The sequence below is a fragment of the Dermacentor albipictus genome, chromosome 2, assembly GCF_038994185.2.
Source record: "Dermacentor albipictus isolate Rhodes 1998 colony chromosome 2, USDA_Dalb.pri_finalv2, whole genome shotgun sequence".
Taxonomy (NCBI): Eukaryota; Metazoa; Arthropoda; class Arachnida; order Ixodida; family Ixodidae; genus Dermacentor; species Dermacentor albipictus.
This window is the reverse complement of record NC_091822.1, coordinates 2,606,655-2,626,124: the sequence shown is the minus strand read 5'-3', so window position 1 is coordinate 2,626,124 and position 19,470 is coordinate 2,606,655. Positions and strand designations below refer to the sequence as shown.

At 45.3% G+C, this 19,470-nt stretch overlaps 1 protein-coding gene across 3 annotated transcripts in view; it reads left to right on the top strand.

Annotated features, from left to right (window-relative positions):
• LOC135921112 (uncharacterized) overlaps window positions 1–19,470 on the top strand; it is a 424,568-nt gene that overhangs the window by 143,902 nt on the left and 261,196 nt on the right. For all 3 annotated transcript variants that reach the window (XM_065455430.2, XM_065455434.2, XM_065455433.2), the window contains exons 2-3: window positions 3,218–3,418; window positions 8,498–8,543. In XM_065455430.2, coding sequence (XP_065311502.2) covers window positions 3,218–3,418; window positions 8,498–8,543 — 247 coding nt within the window. The remainder of the gene's footprint in view (window positions 1–3,217; window positions 3,419–8,497; window positions 8,544–19,470) is intronic.

Below are 19,470 nucleotides of genomic sequence, written 5' to 3'. Positions count from 1 at the left end.
CAGGCGTCGCCACCCGTAATTCGTTCTTGCGCTTATCTTGGCATACCAAAGTTCTTATCATTGTAAGAGTGGTGTTTTTCGTGTTGTAGAACGGTAATTTACTGATGCAGCAGAAATCATTTTCCACTTTAGTGTCCCTTTAAGATCGCGGGGGAAGTCAGGATTACTGTTGGGGGGACGATAACAGATGCCAAGAAGTAGTAGTCGTGGATTAGCGCGAACGATAAGCCATAGAATTTCTAGGTCAGTGGCCACATGAACTGTGGAGTGCATTAGATGTTTTTTACTGCGATACAACACCACCACCCCTAGTACCCTGCCTATCTTTACGGAAAACATCGAAATTCGGTAGCTCGATCACGCAGAACTTCAGCGTCAGCGACATAATTGGTAAACCATGTTTTACTTAGTATAAGTAGATCACTGTCAGACCAAGGTACTGGATTTGATACTTATTCTCTTTTCGTAAGAAGGCCTCTTATGTTAGTAAAAACAACAGAAATTGAAAAGATTCTCTGGGGGCAGACAGAGCACGTCGAGGCGAATGTTGGTGACAACGCGGTAGCTATAGTTCTTTCACGGATTGGGATGCTCCATCAAAAATGTAGCGCTTTGAACCTATGAATATTATTTTAAAGCGAAGAGAAAAATGAACTGATTGGCTTCGTGCAAAAGTGACTAGATGTTTTCGGGCGTTCTGTACCGCGGCTTAGAAAAATCCTCCCCCATGCTGCACGATGTGTTTTTAAACTTGCCGCCATTCGACAACGCGGCTTCTTTTGTTTTAAAGAAGGAAAGTTTGACAATGATAGGCTGGTAGCGACCAGGAATGTATCGACCAAGGCGATGCGCTCGCTCGATTTCTCATGGCTCTAGGGAAACATTCAACTGGTGAGAACACAGCCGAATGACCAGTTCTTCTAACCGAGCAAATGATTCAGATTTGTCAGTATCCGTAAAGCCATAAAAGATCAAGTTATTGCGCCTAGAGCGGTTATCGGCACCTTCAAGGCGAGTTTCAAAGCTAAAAACCGGACCGTCTCAGCGGTGTCGGTTTACACGGTTCCGAGCTGCTGTCTCATGGGCTCAATTTGCTGGCACTTTGTTTCAACGGTTGTTAGACGTCTACTGAGCTCGGTCAGGGCGTTATTAGTTGCTAGAAGCTAATGAACTTCCGAAAGAAGTTTAGACTGCCCAGAAGATAATTTCTTTAGCTCCTCTAAGACTCCCGTTGTATCGGGTCCAGGATTCAGCTCAATATCGCCTGACTGCAGCAACAGGAAACGCGCAACAGCAAAGCACTAACACGCCATTGAAAACAAGCACTGGGGGCTCGGCAGCTGTACCAAGAAGTAATTGCTCGTTCTATTAGCAAATAAACTGCGTGGTGGACCAACTTGCATGGCGAAGAGCAGTGTGTTAGTGGACATGCTAGAGGCACAGCCGCTAAGCCCTCAAAACGAGTCGCACAGATGCGGTGGATTTATAGCTGCCGGGAAGGCGGCTGTCGATGCCGATGGTGCTTGTTTGGCTTGTCCGAGTACCAGGAACAGCGAGGGCGATACTGTCGGTTTAGTTGCGGTATTTGATATGATATGCGCGAAGATGCGTCGTAATCGCCACAGGGTCATCGTTTGCGTGGTGCCATGATGCACACGCAACTGGCATGCACGAAGGAGCGGTGACGAGCGAAAGACGGAGAAGCATCAGGATGATTGTCTCGGTAAACACCTGCTTGGCGAAGAGCAGCGGGTTAGTGTACATGCACAGCCGCTGAGCCGGCTCGATGTACGCACGGCGTAAGGGAGAGGGTGCCGCGGCAGGAGGGCTGGCTTGCAGAAGATCGTGCGCATACGCGCTGTCGTCCTTGAGCACGCGCGGTCGCGGAAATGTCTCGTCGGCCTTGTTGGTGTCATGGCGCGGCGTTGTAACCGAGGGGATTTGCAAAAAAAAAAAATTGCTGGACTGGCAACCCCGCAGTTTCTTATCCACACAGGTGAAGCCAAAGTTTGCCTATGCTTCTACCGTGAAAAAGGGTCGCAAGAAGCTGAAATCCGCTCGTAGCTTATTTTATTTTGCTAAGCTATTGTCAGCCTAATCGGAAAATAAGAGCTCGTGGTTTCTGGCCAAAATTTTTTAGTTTGGTTACCTTATTATCATGATATGTACCATAAAATGCCACAAACCGTTTATGCTTTCCTCTCAAACTCTGAAAGTGACAGAAAGACATAGAACAAAATCTGTGCGGCAAAATGAATCATCGTAAATGGCACGGAATAGGAAAAAAGGCGCGTTGTCTAATCCCCGCTCGTGTATGCGTCTCTTGCTTCTTGTGGTCGTCTGTTTGCGCTGTTGCCCATATGTTTCAAGATGGACCAACTCGCCCAAAAAGAACTACTGATGATTTATGATCCCCGCTATTTGCAGACGTCTTTTTTTTGTGCCTATGGCTTAGTCCGGCTTCACATTTGAGACGTCACCTCCACTCCAGCAAAGTGTTTTAAACCTCCTTGAATGTGAGTCGGCGTTCGAGGAGGTGGTAGCGGCAACATGCCACCGCGTGGCCTGTCGACGCTGAGGAGAGAAAACGCAAGCGCGCCGAGGCCTGTAAACGCTCGACGCGCCAGCGCGATCGCCGCCGCGCTCGAAGCTCGCCTCGCCAGAGCACGTGCCGGCCAGGAGTAATTGGTCCGAACTCGTCCGAATTCGTATAGAGCGGCAGGACACCAACCTGCTCCATCGAGCGGAACGGAGTCGCACCACACAGAGGCTGCCGGAATAACAACCGTCTGCTACGTTGCAGGCCTGCCAAGGGTATCTGTGGGCGCCGACGTCATTGCGCGTAAAATACGACGCTAGAATACGAAATACGTGAATACTAACCATGAAAAAGGCAGATGCACAGAGATATATAATCAACATTTATTCGTCGAACCATTTGAGCTACCACATAGATCGACGTTGCCTTTTTTAGCGTCGACACTTGGCTCGACATTGTTTTGTTTACTTGCGCGAAACATTGTTGTTTCGGAAAAATTATAGTGCAGTAAATGACTCCAACATTCCCAAACCCTTTCTGAAGCAGGCCAATAGGGCGTGACAATGTTCACCATCCGCCGGCAACCCAACCCAATAAAAGCGTCTCTGCTCATTGGTTTCGCTATTGCGGAGCGTCTGGCTCGCCCTATCCTCAGACGCGACGCTGTGTGCATCGCAGAGAACGTCATGGAGGACCCTGCTGCGCCCCAGCGGCGCGCCTCGGACCCGCTGTCGGCGGTGGGCGACTGCCTGCTGCGTTCCTCGGTGCGCAAGAAGAGCGAGGCACGCGCCAACTCGATCGTGCTGAGCACGGCGCGCAGGCTCTGCCGCAGGCGTTCCGGAGGCAGCCCGCACGCTGAGGGACACCTTGACGCCAACGGTGAGCGTGCCGTATGCTCCGCAGTCTCAGCCTTGAACACGGTTAGTAATGTATAAAAAATGAATTCGGGGGTTTTACGTGCTGGGACCGCGTTCTTGTTCCGAGGCTCGCCGTAGTGGGCGACTGCGGATTAGTTTCGTCACCTTGGGTTATTTTTAATGTACACCCTATGTACGGTACACGATCGTCTTTGAGATAGACGTAGTTTATTTTCAAATTGTATGTTGGAACAGTTCTCATTACATACATGCCAGTAAAATTGGCCGATAGCTCCCAATATTTATGTCGTGGCCAGATTAGTCCGTGGAAATAGACTTTATACCAGACATTCGGGGCCCGTTATTGTGTTACGGAGGCATATGACCTCCGGATAGCGGGCCTCCCATATTCGTGTAGGAAGGGCGTTTGGCATGCTTCCTCGGCCAATGTACTCAAGCGAAGCCGTACGTAGAAACTCATGCTCGAGGAAGGGCTCGTCGTCGACGTGCCGACCTTGCCGCGAGCGAGCGCGAAACGGAGGCGCTACGACGATGAAGAGCCGCGGGCCCCAGGTTACGCTTGCACCCCTCTTCAGAGTAGTGGAAGGGCGGTCAATTTCACTATCATTTATACTTTGCAAAAAGAGCTACGATGCCTTGATATGACAGTTGTGTGTCGGGAACTGGTGCAGCCTTCGCAGACGTTAGTGTGGAGGATGAGACACCATGTGCAGAAGCATCGGCGAAAACAGATTGTAAAAACAATTCCGTAAAAGAGGTCGCCACGCGCGAGCACTCCGACTCAAGTACATCACTCCCCAGTGCGTCATTGGACCTCCGGTGTCCAGCGACAGGTGTCGCGAAAAGCGGTGGGGATCACTCATAATAAAATGAGGTATTGTAACGTTGCAACAACCTCGTTTTGGCAACAGTCAACTTAGCGCGCAATAGAGTACGGAAGGTTGAAAGTTTATTCTGATACTTTCTTAACTTAATTCTCACTCGGCTGATTTTTCACTTTGTGATGTCTCTTGAGAACGGAGACGTACTTTTCGGACCAACCGGTAGGCTGGGAACAACACACACACACACACACACACACACACACACACACACACACACACACACACACACACACACACACACACACACACACACACACACACACACACACACACACACACACACACACACACACACACACACACACACACGCACACACACGCACACACACGCACACACACACACACACACACTTTACCGTAGGACGTGCGCAGATTTATACATTCATAAGCCGCATGCACATGCGCAGCGCCCTTAATCAGTTCATCCCTGCATACAGATGACATACGACGCGTGTAACGCACACCGGGATGCGAACGCAACACTTTACCAATACAATTTTGTGTTATCCATGAGCTCGGTTTGTTGCTTTATTTTTTGTTTTTCGAATTGCCGCAAGTCTATTTACGCAGTCAAAGTAATACCTTTACGCGCAAATTCACATATAACTAACGACATCCGTCGGACTCAATATACGTAAAGAAATTCAAGATAGTGCTTGCGTCATCGGCTCAGTTAGAGTTCAGAAGCTGCGCACTTGTATTGCTAGCCTTCGGAAATACGACAAAATGCATTATCTGTAAAAATAAAAAAAAATGCAAGCCTATGATCCGACAGGACGATTTCTCCCATTATGTCAAGCAATGGTGGAACGGTCGGTTCTCAGCAAATGAGGGGGCAGAAGAAGCATTTCGTTAATTCATTTATGTGAATAAACATAGCAACAAATATACAGGAGGAGTTCCAAAGCTCTGGTTGTGTCTAATGGTACCTCCTGAAGCAAGCTTAAACAAGAAATCAGCTTAATGCAAATTAAGGGTGGAATACCAATTAGACACTCGCAGGCTATTATTAAAATTCTAGCGCCTCTCTCGGATGTGAAACTTTCAGGTACCTGGCTTTGCTGGCAGCTTCTAGGGCCAACAATGGTTTCTTGTGCAAACTGCGCTCCCATACCACTAAAATATTTCAATACACTCAGAACTCTCTTAGTCGAGAAAAGACTGCAAACTGGGACATAAAAATATAAACGCGCTGAAGGACACTTGTGACATCACGCCTCTCTCCGTGCGACTTTTTAACACAGACCACAGTGTAAGCACGTAGTTGTTTTCGCATTCTCCTTTTGTAGTAGCGTGGCCAACACGGCCACGTATCGAAGCCGTGAGCTCTGATTTTTTGAATCCAGGTGGAAAAACGTCATTTTTTGATCGTTAAATGCATGTTTACTAGCGCAAAATACCCACATCTCTTAAATGTGCAGGGGACCCAAAGCGAGACTTTCAAATAACAAGGGAAAGGAACCTCCTATATGTTCATCAAACACGTGACGTGTGCGATATGTGCATGCCAGTTTTTTGCTCTATATTGAACGCGCATATCAACAGGCACCACTTATTAACGTTTCCATTCTTGTTTGCTTTCACCAGCAGGTGTTTCACCAGTACCTTTCTTGCTTCCAAGTAATCAATAGCACCTTGAGACAAATATGTATCGCCTTTGAACTGCCATTGCCGGAATGAGCGTATTCATCAGAAGTTAATTACAAATGTGTAGCTAGAGCCAAATTTACGAGGGGGTGCTAATGAATGAAGAACAACATTTGCGACGTTTGCCAAGGTATTTGCATCGTCGACTACGGAAAAAAAACGCTTTATTTCAAGAATTTTTACATCGTTATGCTACATCGCCTCGTCATCTCACAGCAAAACTGAGTTAAATGTACCAAAAGATATCAGAATAACCACAGTGATTGTGCACTTATAGAAAATTTAAATGTTCTGAAATCCTACTTACAAACGCAATCGCCACTGAAGTCTGTGTATTTAGATTTACACGATACATCCCGGGTTTTTAGCCAGTGGTGTACTCGCAGATAACGTCTCAATGTCCGTACCTAGATTTGACCGCAGATTTTTTCCTCTGCCTCTTGCTCAGACCACAGAATACTCGGAGCATAACATTTCTTCTCTTCGCCCGCTCATTTATCATTGTGAAAGGGAAATTGTCATCCACACGAATGCTGCACGAAGGCACAAAGGAAACGCCTACGGCTTTCTCAGAACAAAAGCTTCTCGGTGAAGCCTCGATCCTGAGTTCGAACCAGGGGCCAATGCCTTTCCTGGGTGGTTGCTCTACCACCGGAGATAACCGGTAGGCTAGTAGATCTCAGTGCGGGAGCGAATAATTGGACAACTCAAAGCACCGCGACATTCAATATGGCAAATCACTCCTGCTGAATCCCGCAAGGGGAAGGAAGTCTCATGAAAGACAAAACTGTCACCCACCCGAATGTAGCACGAACCTGCAAAGGAAACCCATACAGGTTTCTCAAAAAGAAAGCTTCGCAGTTGACGCAAAAATTCAGTGTTCTTGTGCCTTATTAAGGCTTCCCTGTGCTTTGAATTGTCAAGTAAATCACCTTCGCGCTATGACCCCTTAGCCTCATGGTTAGTTCAGATATTACAGCGACAGCTCTGTGAAGGCGTTGGTCCCGTGTTCGAATCGCGGACGAGGAGGGATTCTTTTTTCTTTCTTTTTACTGAAAAACTTGTATGGATTTTCTTTGTAGCTTTGGGCTACATTCAGGTGGGTGATAGCTTTCCCTTTCATGACACTTCCTCCACTTAGCGGGATTCTGCAGAACAGGTCCGTCATTTAGGAGTTGTCACACCTTCTATTAAGAACGCGCTAGGAATTAATAATAAATGCGGCCCATATCTGATTATGCCTCTGTGCCAAATGTGTTGCTTTCTGCTTGTCAGAATTCAATTAGCTTGTAATCGCTGTTATAAACACATCGTTCAGTGGTCCATCACGAATTTATAGTGGTGAAGTCGTGTCTTGTCCATCCCTGACGCTGGCATTTTCACCGTATCACCACTTCCCATTCTTGTTACACACGGTGGTCACAGATTAAAATACCGAAGATGCGGGACTGGACAATCAGGAGGTGCTCCACCGCACCGGGGCACATATGCAAAACGCATTTGACTCGAACACGTCTTCCCCGTTAGCCAGAAAACTTCAAGCTGCCGCCTGGTATGCACGCTTGCCGTCAAGGCATTACTCCTTTCATGTTCATCGTTAGGGGTTTTTCTATAGTGGTTGGTTCACGTATCTTGCATCTCGTGTTGAATCCGTTTTACTATGCACGTACCATAGTGTCTTCTTTTTCACAATTTTATCACAGTCCATGTCGACGTTTACTTTCCGCTTCAGCGCAGGGAACATGTCCATTGGAAGAGCACGAAGCTATGGATTGGATTCCCAGCTCCACGTCGATTGCATTCCGATGGTGCCAAAATGCGATAACGCTCACTTACGTCGCTCTTTGTGGACCTGAATTAATCGAGAGCCCTTCGTTAGTGCGTATCTCACAGTTAATGTGTGGCTTTGCGATCTTAAGCACCAACAATAAAATGAACAAATCAATCATTTCCCGTCAGCCGTTTCAAATTAGCCAATCTGCATTGAATGTTTCAAGTGCGACCAAACATAGCAGCAACAAGCATGCTCTAATTTACCGTGTAGTGCGTACATCTGAGCGGAGTTCGATCCGCGGTGATTACTGAAGATTCATCGAACGTGCATGTGTCAGAGTGTACATGACATGGAATGAAATAGGGCTGAGCGAATCCAGTAAGGTTGCGTGATTTGAAATATTAGGCATATAAAATGAACGGACACATGATGACGAACACACAATCTGTTTGTGTTGTTCTTTTTATTCCTCTTGTGTCTGGGTTTTATGCGTCTGATCGTTCAAACCATAAGACCAGGAGGCGCGCGCAAGAGTGCGCTCTCTCTATTCGTTATAGGCGTTATCTAAAACATGGTAGTTGTGACGTTCTTCCGGCTCCGCAACCACTTCTGGCACATGGACTCTCCAAAAGCATAGTCTTCGATATCTATTTATTTTACCAAGAGGCAACAATTGGTGGGGCGTGGATTTCGACACCGCCTATTGGTCTTGTTAGATGACGCTGTAGCGATGCCTGACCTCGTATTTGATGCCTCACTTCGCCTGTTTTCGCAGCCTCGCCGCTGAAAGAGTCCCGGGACAAGGCCCATTTCGACAAAGGGTACGCCAGCACTCCTCCCAAGAGACCGTGCGGGCGCCCGAAGTGACACCTTGGCGCACTCTGACAGGCATTCACACGCGCCAGGCTCTTTCTCGATTCCGTGACGAGACTTTTCAATTGCGCATACACCGAGGCGAGATGAACGGCGACGTTTTGCCTACTGAACTAATAGCGTGCATTCGTTGTTTAGCGGCACACTAAAACTAAACGTGCAGTCATTTTATACTTGTCTGAAGCTGCCTGTCGGCTTATCTCTAATTGGCTGCACTTCTGCCCGGCAAGCGGAACGTGACATATACATTCCTAATTTAGATCAAGGGTTATACTTGTTCTATCGGCCACAGGCAATTCTAAAAGCTAGGTGTAGCTGAAAAACAACTCATAGGCAATAAAAGAAAACAGCGAAAGTCGTCATCCTTTACGAATAAGTGCGAAAAGCACCAAGAAATTTTAGAACGAACATTACACTATACCAAAAGGACCACGTCACCGCCTACGGAGATATAAGAGCCACTGTTCTAACTATAACTGTGAAATATACTGCAGATGTGATGGAATAGATCCCCAACATTATGTTCCAAAAGTTTTCGACCCTGCTTACGCCATGCTTCATGACCTTTAACGAACCATAAGTTTGCAGTCAACCAAACGTAATACTCACCACCGAGAAAGACAACATCAATAGATTGAAGGTATGCATACGATCTGTCCACCGCCTGTATTGCGTAAGCATGCACAGAAGTGATTTCAAGCAAAATGAGGTAAACGTTCCAATCGATCCAAAAATCAGGCTGACTTAACGCCTCGTAATAACAGTCCCTGCCCAATCCTAATAGTCAGCATGTCATTAACGAAGGCCACTCATGAACCACCTGCAGAACAAAAGTGTCCAGCCATTGGAGTGTAGGAAAACACGGGCTCTTGTAAGGGGACTTGGCCCAACCATTGTTCTTATAATTCATGGGCATTTCATGCACTGCATATGATTCACATAAGCCGAATTCCTGATGATTTTTTTACGAAATGGTCAGGAACACATTTAGCTGTTGCGCTTATATTCTAAACTCTCAAATAACGAATCAAATAATATCCTATTCGATTCGCTTCTGTGCTTGAATCAAACAGGGGATTCGAATTTAAATTTGTAAATGCGAGTATTTTACGAATAGCTTTCCACTATTGCAAACCATCTTTTGTGCGCGATAAACTATACAATCGAAGCATACGTACGGGAAATTTTATCCCCACAGCCGTAGTATAGGCATAAAACCGGAGGCTTTAAATAGTGGAGAAGGCTACGTTACTCCAGGGAGCCATGCCTTACCGTATGTACAAGTTACAACGATCATTTGCAGTCTCCGAGAAGTCCATATATATGAACGAACTCCTTATTACAGCGAAGCTCTATATATCTAGCCGATTCGTCCGTCCGTCTGTCGCCTGTACACCGAAAACTCCTCCGGCGCAACCTCATGCTCATGCGCGAAGAAAAAAAAATGGCTGACGGCTTAGCTTGGTTAAGACTGGCAGATTGCGACAGCAATACCCTTGGCTGCGCCTTCGTTCGGCTGATGGTGTGGAAATGGTTGCCCTTTGTTAAACTTATGGCTACACATCATCCGATATAGCGCAAACCCGCCGTGGTTGCTCAGTGGCTATGGTGTTGGGCTGCTGAGCACGAGGTCGCGGGATCGAATCCCGGCCACGGCGGCCGCATTTCGATGGGGGCGAAATGCGAAAACACCCGTGTGCTTAGATTTAGGTGCACGTTAAAGAACCCCAGGTGGTCGAAATTTCCGGAGTCCTCCACTACGGCGTGCCTCATAATCAGAAAGTGGTTTTGGCACGTAAAACCCCAAATATTATTATTATATAGCGCAAGGCAGCGCGCCGACCACTGCGAGGAGCCGAGCGGTAGCCCCATTTATCCTCCTATAGCGTGAAGGCTGTTTCACATGCTGCGACTGCAACGACGAAAATTGGTGCTGTCGCACGCTTCGCAATGAGATTTTTAGAGGGCTCATTTCACATGATCGCGATTTCAACAATGCGACTGGTGCGACGCCCAGGGTTGCTTAGTGCCAGGTTTCGTGGCACAAGCTGCATAATTCTTTTATTGTAGTGAATAAAACGTTTACAGTATAATATTATTGACTTCTGTTGATTAGAAGCAAATAATATGTACGTTTACTAATTTAAAAACGTTAGTTAAGATTTGTCTTGGGGTGCGCGACGGCGGTTTCTGTAGTTCAGTGCGACATCGCGCACGTAAACAGCTGTTCGCAGGTGGTTCAGCGCTGTGTGTTGTCTTATCTACCTTCTATGACCGTTTCGTTCTGCCTGCGCTACAACAATCTACAAGATGACCTATCGACAAGTTCATATAGCTACCCTCACCGTATATGCAGTATTCGGAATTCGGCTGCCACGAAGTTGTCGTGTCAGCCCAACAAGATCCTCGCGCTACCCGTGCTCGCCGTCAGCTTCTGGAGAAATGATGCGTGTATATTGCCTGTCGTTGCGCATATGTGGTGACTGCTCCTAGCCATATTCTTACACCAAATGCAACAAGAGGCACCAACCCGAACGCCCGTGTGTGCCCCTGAAAGAAGCCTCAAAGGATCTCTGTGATTACGACGTGGAATGAAAATTGTGTTGTGAAATTCAACCTTAGCGCTAGTCTGGTTCGTCCATCGCCGTGCTTGCGCTGCGAATATATATATGGGAGCCCCCTCTCAATATTTCTAAAGGCGCAAAAGCCGACGCATCAAATGTTTCGAGCAGTTACCGTCACTTTTGTAGAAACCTGTACGTTGTAACATAGCATTCTAAAAGACACGCTTCTCGTCCACTTTGTTGTCCCGTGTCTCGCGCTGGTAGTATACTCGGAACTTCTAACAAGAAGACCATATCAATACGCGCTATTCATAATGCAGGGTCGTAGGCCCACGGCAGGCGCACTTGCCGTAGAATTTTTCAGCTTTCTGCTCAGCCTCACACGCCTCTCACGGTTAGCCTGTTTTGTGGAAATAAATATTATTATTATAATAATAATGTTATTAGATATTATAGTTTTTCACTGTAATTTATAGCAATCATCCAGATTTCTTAAGCTAGTCATGCATTTTACGACATTGTTACGACATGCTTATGGGAGTCATATCAAACTAGATTGCTCAGCGAGAGAAAGTACAAATGCAAGCCTCAATGTTTATTCTAATTTGGTATTCCTAAACAGGTTATATTGGCAGAATTTTATGCTTGCTTGCATTTCCTGCAATTCAATGTTCGGAGCTGGAAAAACTGATTCCTTTTCTTGCTGTCGAATGGCTCCTGCAATGTCAATAGCAAGCTATAATTATTCATTTCCAAAGTGTTAAGCAACGACTATATGTCTAAGCTTATCAATGCGCTTTTGTTCCACGTACAAAATTGAGTTTTCTCTCTCCCTCTCATTGACAGCCATGGAATGAAACCGTTCAGTTTCATAAGTATCAAGATTCAAACATTCTGGAGTTTGTCGTGAGCATTTGTCTGCATCCTACAGTGTGCATGTTCGTATCAAGTTCTTGTGTTACAATCGCAGTGATCTACACATATTGTTATATTGCAACAAACAAATTTATTTCACTTTGTTTTCAAATCTACAATGTGGCGATGCAGTAACGACTGCATTAATAAACGAAAAAGAAAACTGCAGATTCAGTGTACGTGTTGGAATCTATGCGAAGTGAAGTTTTTGTCAAGTGGTCAATTAAATGCGGTTAAAGTAACTGCGATATATACAATTTGTCTTATATTCAACAATCCAACATGTCATCTTTTGCAAGGTTTGCTTATGCACCGCCTATGTCACAACCTTAATGTCATGTAATCTTTATGCATTACACTGTTCACAAACCATACCGAAAGGCAAACGGCAGTTAATGTAGATGCACGCTGCGAGACATCAACGCAGTGATGTTTGTTGAGCAAGGAATGGTGCGAGGTGTATGCAGATGAATGAATGACGTGCTTATGTACTTATTTATTTATATATCTCGCAGGCTGCAAGGTTGGAGCAAGGGGGAATAAAAAAGTTGTTACAAAAGGAAGAAGGGCACAACATTAAGAAAAAAAAACCAGCAAAAAAAGCAGTACCAATACCTTGCATCAACTAGCCCAGCGTGTTTTACTGGCACAGCATTATACAATACTTAACAAACAATAATAGAAAAAATGGCTGTGGCTCAGCTAAGGTTAAGCCCAGGATGCGAAGCATACTAGCCTTTATTTTAACGCGACAGCGTTAAGGAGCTCGTGTCGCAGAAAATGCGGTGTCGTCGGCGTTGGCTCAGACGTGCGGCGCTTGCTCAGGCGCACATTTCGTTGTCGCGCCGAACGCTGCGTTGCTCGACGCTCACCGCGTCCGATGCGGGGCGCGTAGTCGCTGCGCCGTAGCCAAGCCACCTAGAAACAGTCTCTGTAGCACGCCGCAACCTTCGCTTCTCATTCCAACGAGCAGCTCTGTCTGCAGGGGGCATCTCACCTCATGAGTGTCTAGCAGAGCCAAGCGCAGCTGCTTATATACCGCCGCGACGCCGCGAGCGACGGCGCGAGTTGGAGGCCCGTTTCTCCTCTGTCGTGACGTCACGGTGTCACGTGGTCAGCCTTGAAGGTGACGCCTCGAGCGACGGCGCGAGTTGGAGCCTCGTTACTCCTCTGTCGTGACGTCACGGTGTCACGTGGTATTGAAGGCGACACCGCCGCGCCTGAGGAGCTGGGTTGAGCTCTAGTAATATGCTTCGCATAAAAGTTACTGTCCTTGCACCCTGTACAGATGCTAAACCAGCGAAGCTGAAATGTGCAGCCCCGGTGATTATCACTGGGTGAATTCCAATGGTTTATTCAAGTCTTTCTATATTATTGGTTATGTCTGTGTTTCTTATTAAGGTTATGCAGATGTTTGGCTTGGGTTTATCACATTGTTTATTTGGAATGCCACACATTGCACTTTGCAAGATCACCATCATGGAATGGGCAAGGAGTGGTTCATTGTGTTAATCCAGCGGGTCCATCAAAGTATTTCTGAATTATGTTACGCACTTGTGTTTCTTAATGCGTTAATCATAATATTTATGACTCAGTTATGCACTGTAGTTACGAAGTGACACACCGGGGCTGCACATTTCATCTAATTAAATACACGGACAGATTTTCGAACCTATCGGGAAGTCGGAGAGAGACTGCTGCACGCGCGTTCTGCTGCTAGAGAGAAACGACGTCACTATCGGTCTAGCCAATGGCCCACCACACCTTTGGTGTGAGATAATAATGACATCATGATCTTGTCTTAACCCCATCCCCCACTGTGTCTCTTCCCTGCAATAATACGCAGATAAATGTACGCGTGAAATGCATAAGCATTTCTACGCCTACCCAACAAGGAATGTCTCCGTCCATCATGCAAGACGAATGCAATGGCTCATACCCCTACACTAGGGTTTTTGGGATCGGACCATGAGTTCTTCGCCTAGGTATACACAGGTTCACTGTAAAAAGAATGAACACCTTTCTGCTAGAGACCAAGACAATCATGAGGTGTATTAACAAATGAAAGTTTATCGAACATGCCGAGTAAATGCTGTTCGACAAGCAATAAATCGAATTTACACAAAAAGCAGAAGCAAGATTTGATGTGTGTCCATACAGATCCCAACAGGAAACGCATCCATCTCTGAAAGTGTAACAGCGTCCATGCTGACACAAGATTCTCCCAGTGTATCTTCATCTACAGCATCCATAATTTCTGTAGGCAGCCAATCTCCACAGAATGCTAGCTTTTTCCTCTACAATGCACATTCCACGTCTGAGCGTGCATTGTAGAGGAAGAACGTAGCATTCTGTGCAGATCGGCTGCCTAGAGAAATTACGGAAGCTGTAGATCTAAACATGCTGGGTTAATCTTGTCATCACGGCCTCCGTTAGAAATGGATGCATTTCCTGTCAGGAAACGCACATGAATTTTTGCTTCTCCTTTTTGTGTATGTTCAGCCTATTGCTTGTCAGCGAGCATTTACTCGGTGTGTACATTAAATTTTTGATTGTTAGATCATTTCGGTTTTCTTGTTTGTCCTATGTGTTCTCTGGTGCCATTTGCAGCCAGACTATTCGTTTTTTTAGACTGCTACAAGTCACTTTAATGGCCCTCATGATACCTTATAAAATCTTTTCTTTGGCCAATGTAGCAAGAATGTACAGTGTGAAGCAGTAAGAACAGGGTATGCTAACTTCTAATTAAAAGGTTTATTGTGAAAATGCAGTTATCTATAAAGGCTACCACAAAGTAGTACAGCAATAAAACCTGATAAAGACTAGTGCTTGATGAAACCAAACATAAAAGCAGGAAAGGGAGAAAATACATATAGATATACAAGTCCAGGGAAAAAAACACTGTGATCACCAAGTGTGCATGTGGCTACCTTCCAGGAAACTCATTTTTTTTTTCTAATGGCATGGAACTGGAAGAATGTGCTTTCATAGGCAAGCTGTAAGTCTGTCTATTTGAATAACAACAGTGTTTCTTGAAAGGTGCTGGCATGCAGGATTGGCAATTGTAATGATTTTTTCCTGCGCTTGGAATTTTTCTCTAATTTTTTTCTGTAGCATTTTTATATATGTTTGGCTGCATCAAGCACCAATTTTCATCTATCCTTCAAAGATGTCTTTCTTTTTCAGGGGAAACTCGGGGAAGGCAGGAGATGGAAATTCAAGACGATGAGCAACATGAGAACAAGGTGAAAGTAGGAGCCCAAGATTTCCACACGTGGACCTTGAAGAAGACAAGTCCACTTGTCGAAACGTTGGCTCCTGCTTTCACCTTGTTCTCGTTTTGCTCATTGTCCTTTTTTTCTGGTAATTTATATAACTCGCCACATTCTTACAAATGAACCTCAGTTGAAAGTTAGTCCTCATCCATATCTAGTGTCATCCTGTTGATACTGCTTCATGCTATGCACTCTTGCAACGTGTGTGTGTGTGCACACGCGTGGATTTGGTTGTGAGATCGGGCCCTTGTGCAGAGGTATCATTCTTCTCCTGTGCAGCCTTGTGAATTCATTAACTATAGTGCAACAGAAATGCGATGGACAGGAACGAAGTGAACACACAGAGCTTGTCTGTTGTCTATCTGTTGCACTTTAGTTAATAATGAATACACACAAACTCATCTAGTTTTCAGTTATTATGTCAGGCTTATAAGTGCGCTTCTGTCCTGGAATATCTGCATGGCTATGTATCCTGTAATTTAATTTCTAGCCATGTGCTTGCAAGTCGTGTGTCAATCTCCTGATTTTCCTGACAATCTTGTGTGATGTGCAGGCCCAGACAGTTTCTGGCGAATCCATGCAGGGTGTTGTGCAGGGTGTAATCTGCACTACAAGTGCTGCTTTGATTGCTTTCAGTTCAGCTTTTCTAGATGCAGGATGACCTGGAATAGTACTCACTTATATGGGGTTTAGTTCTATGCAGTGTCATACTACTGTTACACTGCTATTGCCAGATCAGTGCCTTATGTTTGATTGCATCTTCATGATAAGCAACTTCCTCTGTGTGTTTGGCAGTTGCATATAGTCTCCTAGCCTAATTGTTTGCCCCCATATTCCACAGAATGGGCCTGTTGTGTTTCAAGTTCAGGTACTCCCGGGGTTGTGTTTCTGAAGGGAGGGGTAGTCGTATTTGCATCTCATGGGCAAGCTGGCATAGTATCTTGAGACGAGGTTCTGAGCTCTTGAGACAAAGAATTTGTGCTGCAGGCTGCAACTTTACCATGTCTAGGTGCTTGTTCGTTAGCTCTTTCTCATAGTGGTCTTCAAGCATGGTGCAGTTGGTAAGAACTGTTATTACTACCCGATGCCTGTATTCGATGAGTTGTCTTTTTTGTGTGCTGCTCGTAATTCATACCGTACCATACCTTGGACACAAGCACAGCATCTGCGATTTTCTATAGTATCCATTCATCCACCCCCATTATTTCGAGATTATTCTTTTCACCAGGTGTGGAAGTTGCGTCCAGGCATTGCATAATTGTTTCACCCACGGGCTGGCTCTGCGTCATGGGGTTACACTAGCTGAGGATTTGTGCATGTTGATTTGCAGGCATATTTGTCCAGCTATGTGGATCACAATGTGCAATCTGGGGTAGTTCTTGATTCTAGTTATTCTCTTTTTTCCGACGTCGATATGAGCTGACTTATCGGAAAGCGAGAGGCCAGATTGGTCAAAAAAGTCTGCAGTGTTGTCAAGGGCTTGTTGCATCATTCTTGATTTCTGTATAAGATAGCTTTCCCATACACCTGGCTGTAGTGTTTCTTGTAGTATGCCCGTGTTCTTGGTGTGTGTGGGCCAAATGTACATCCAACTCTCACCTGGAATTTTCTGTCTTTCAGAAAGTTACTGTTTAAGTGCTCTACCAGAAATGTTTATGCTCATCGTTCCTCTTATTAGAGCAGCATGAGGTACTACTGTTAAAAGCCTCTTCACTCTCTTCATTCTTTCATAAGTGGTATTACACAATGTCCTGCAATAAAGTTTCTGCTGCTTATGGCCCACTCATATCTGCCAGAAGGAACAACTCTTGAAAAAGGTTTTCTTTGTCCTAGGTGTGCGACGTAGTATGAGCATTCATGCCTTGACATTTATACATCTGTAGAACCAGCTTCCTGACAGATTACTTGCTATACCTGATCATGCTTATTTGTGCATTGCTGTTGAACAATACACATTGATGCAATGAATATTTACACACTTGAATTATCACGAAAGATGGTTGTTTTACATTTCTGCCCTTTGCTTTCTATTGCTGTTAGATTTTGCATAAGCATGCCCCCCTATGCAATAGTATTTTGAACTGTAAGGGTTCAATAAAAGGTGATGAACGAAATCTAAGTGCAAGAGCTTTTTTTCTCACCTATGACTCCCATCGAAATGCAACTTCCATGGCTGGCAAATCAATACCCCACCTTGTCTTAGCAGCAGAATGCAATAGCCACAGTGGCAGGTGAACAAATTGACGAACAATATTTCTGTCTATAATTTCTTTTCTTGCCTGTATGTAAGTAAAGTTCGGAATAAGTTTGTCATTGCAAAAAAGCCCAGTTTGTGGTCTTTTATTGAATAAACCACATATTGTGTATAGTTGAAATGCAGAAATTTGTTCTAAAATCCTCAGGTGATATATGTTCTTGCAAGTAGCATGGTATTTCATTACTTATAGAGATAGTAATCGCAGCGGATATCGTTATATGGGTTTACACACTAATATATGTGATCACAAACTTATTAGAAACTTACTAGAAACTTGTAAGGCATGAATGTTTCTGCGCAATTGATCAGCTGTGAACGTGCAAGAACTGCTTGTACTGGCTGACTTCACTGCACAGTTTTGATTTACTTTTCTTCAGCGTGTCGTTTCATACTGTTTTATCCCCACAAGAACTGGCCATTTGCCTGCTTTTCGCATTGTTGCACGAGTTCTACATAATTGTGCAGGAGGGTACGTTGTCACTGTGCCACTATAGCAAGCAATTTACTTATTCTACTAGCTGTACAGTTAATTAACTTGCAGAGCAAGTGTTCATACAGATGCAGTAAGGATACAAAGTCCGCAACATAGTCAATGTTTATTGGTTGCTGTGTAAGAAAAAAAAATTCTCCACAGAAGAGATGCAACTTAACGTGCATGTAATATTTTAAAGCCACGGATTTAACACTATAGTAGCAAATTCGTTACGATAGCCTACACTTTTGCTCTGTCAAATTTAATAAGAGGCAATATAAGCTTTCAAGATGCATCGGGAAATTCGTGCTTGAAAACCGACAAGAAAATGCAACTGAATGGTACCGCGTTCAGCGCAACGTTGAAACTTCGGGTACTTTGCTGTCTTGTCATTTGCCCTTGCCGAGGTTGAAATAATTCAAGCTGCTCCGTAAGCGCGATTTTTGCATCCTACTCAACACAAGAAAATTGTGACGACCTCGTCGTCTGCTGGGGATCGAACACCTCCTAGCACTGACAACTCGCAAAGGCGTACGAAGCAAACGTGAAAATGCACTTTATTTGCTGCGTAGCGTGTCAACAAACGTACATAAATGGGATAATCGAATATGCGGTACAAGTTATTTATGCTCCCTTCGCGTACGTACCGAATTCAACGATCCACGTCTCCGCTCACTGCACTTGTCATGCGAGACGCCATTTTCCAAAAAAAAAAACAGCTGAATAGCTCTGTTGACAGCTCTCCGCGCAATTTCGACAGAAAATCGCAGCGATCGGTGTGACGGTGCGACCAACCGGTTGGTCGCAGCCGAAAATCGGCGGGTCGGCACTGCGACTGCGATTTTCATCGCAAAAGACGAAAAGCGCACTTCCGGTGCGACGAAAGTCACATCATGTGAAACAGGCTTGACGCCACGCCAGCGAGCGCCCTCTCTCGGTAGCGCCGCAGCAGCGGCGCGCAAGGCTTCGTCTCCACCATCGATGCCATACGATGCCGCGAGCTGGGGCCCCGTCTCTCGGTCTGGCGAAATAGCTATTAGTGGTTTTACTGTGCGTGTTTGGTATAAAAGTGAAAGCATGACCGCATGGTTGAGCGCGTCATACCTTTCGTCTCCGCGGCATTGATTGTTTTTGAAACAGTTGTGAGAGTTGCTTTGCGGCATTTTGAGGATTTGGATCCTGTGCGTATCGGTTTTTTCTTGAAGGCACGTGCTCTGCATTGATATAGTATTATAGCATTTGCGAAAACCGTGCAATACATGGCGAGAAAGCCGGTAAAGCAGGCAGTACGGGGGGTGAGCCTCAAGGCAGATGAGGAGACGGGTGAGAATGGAGAGGGCATCGAATCAACCGGCACACAATGTGATGTCGATACTAGGCTGCAGAAAATGT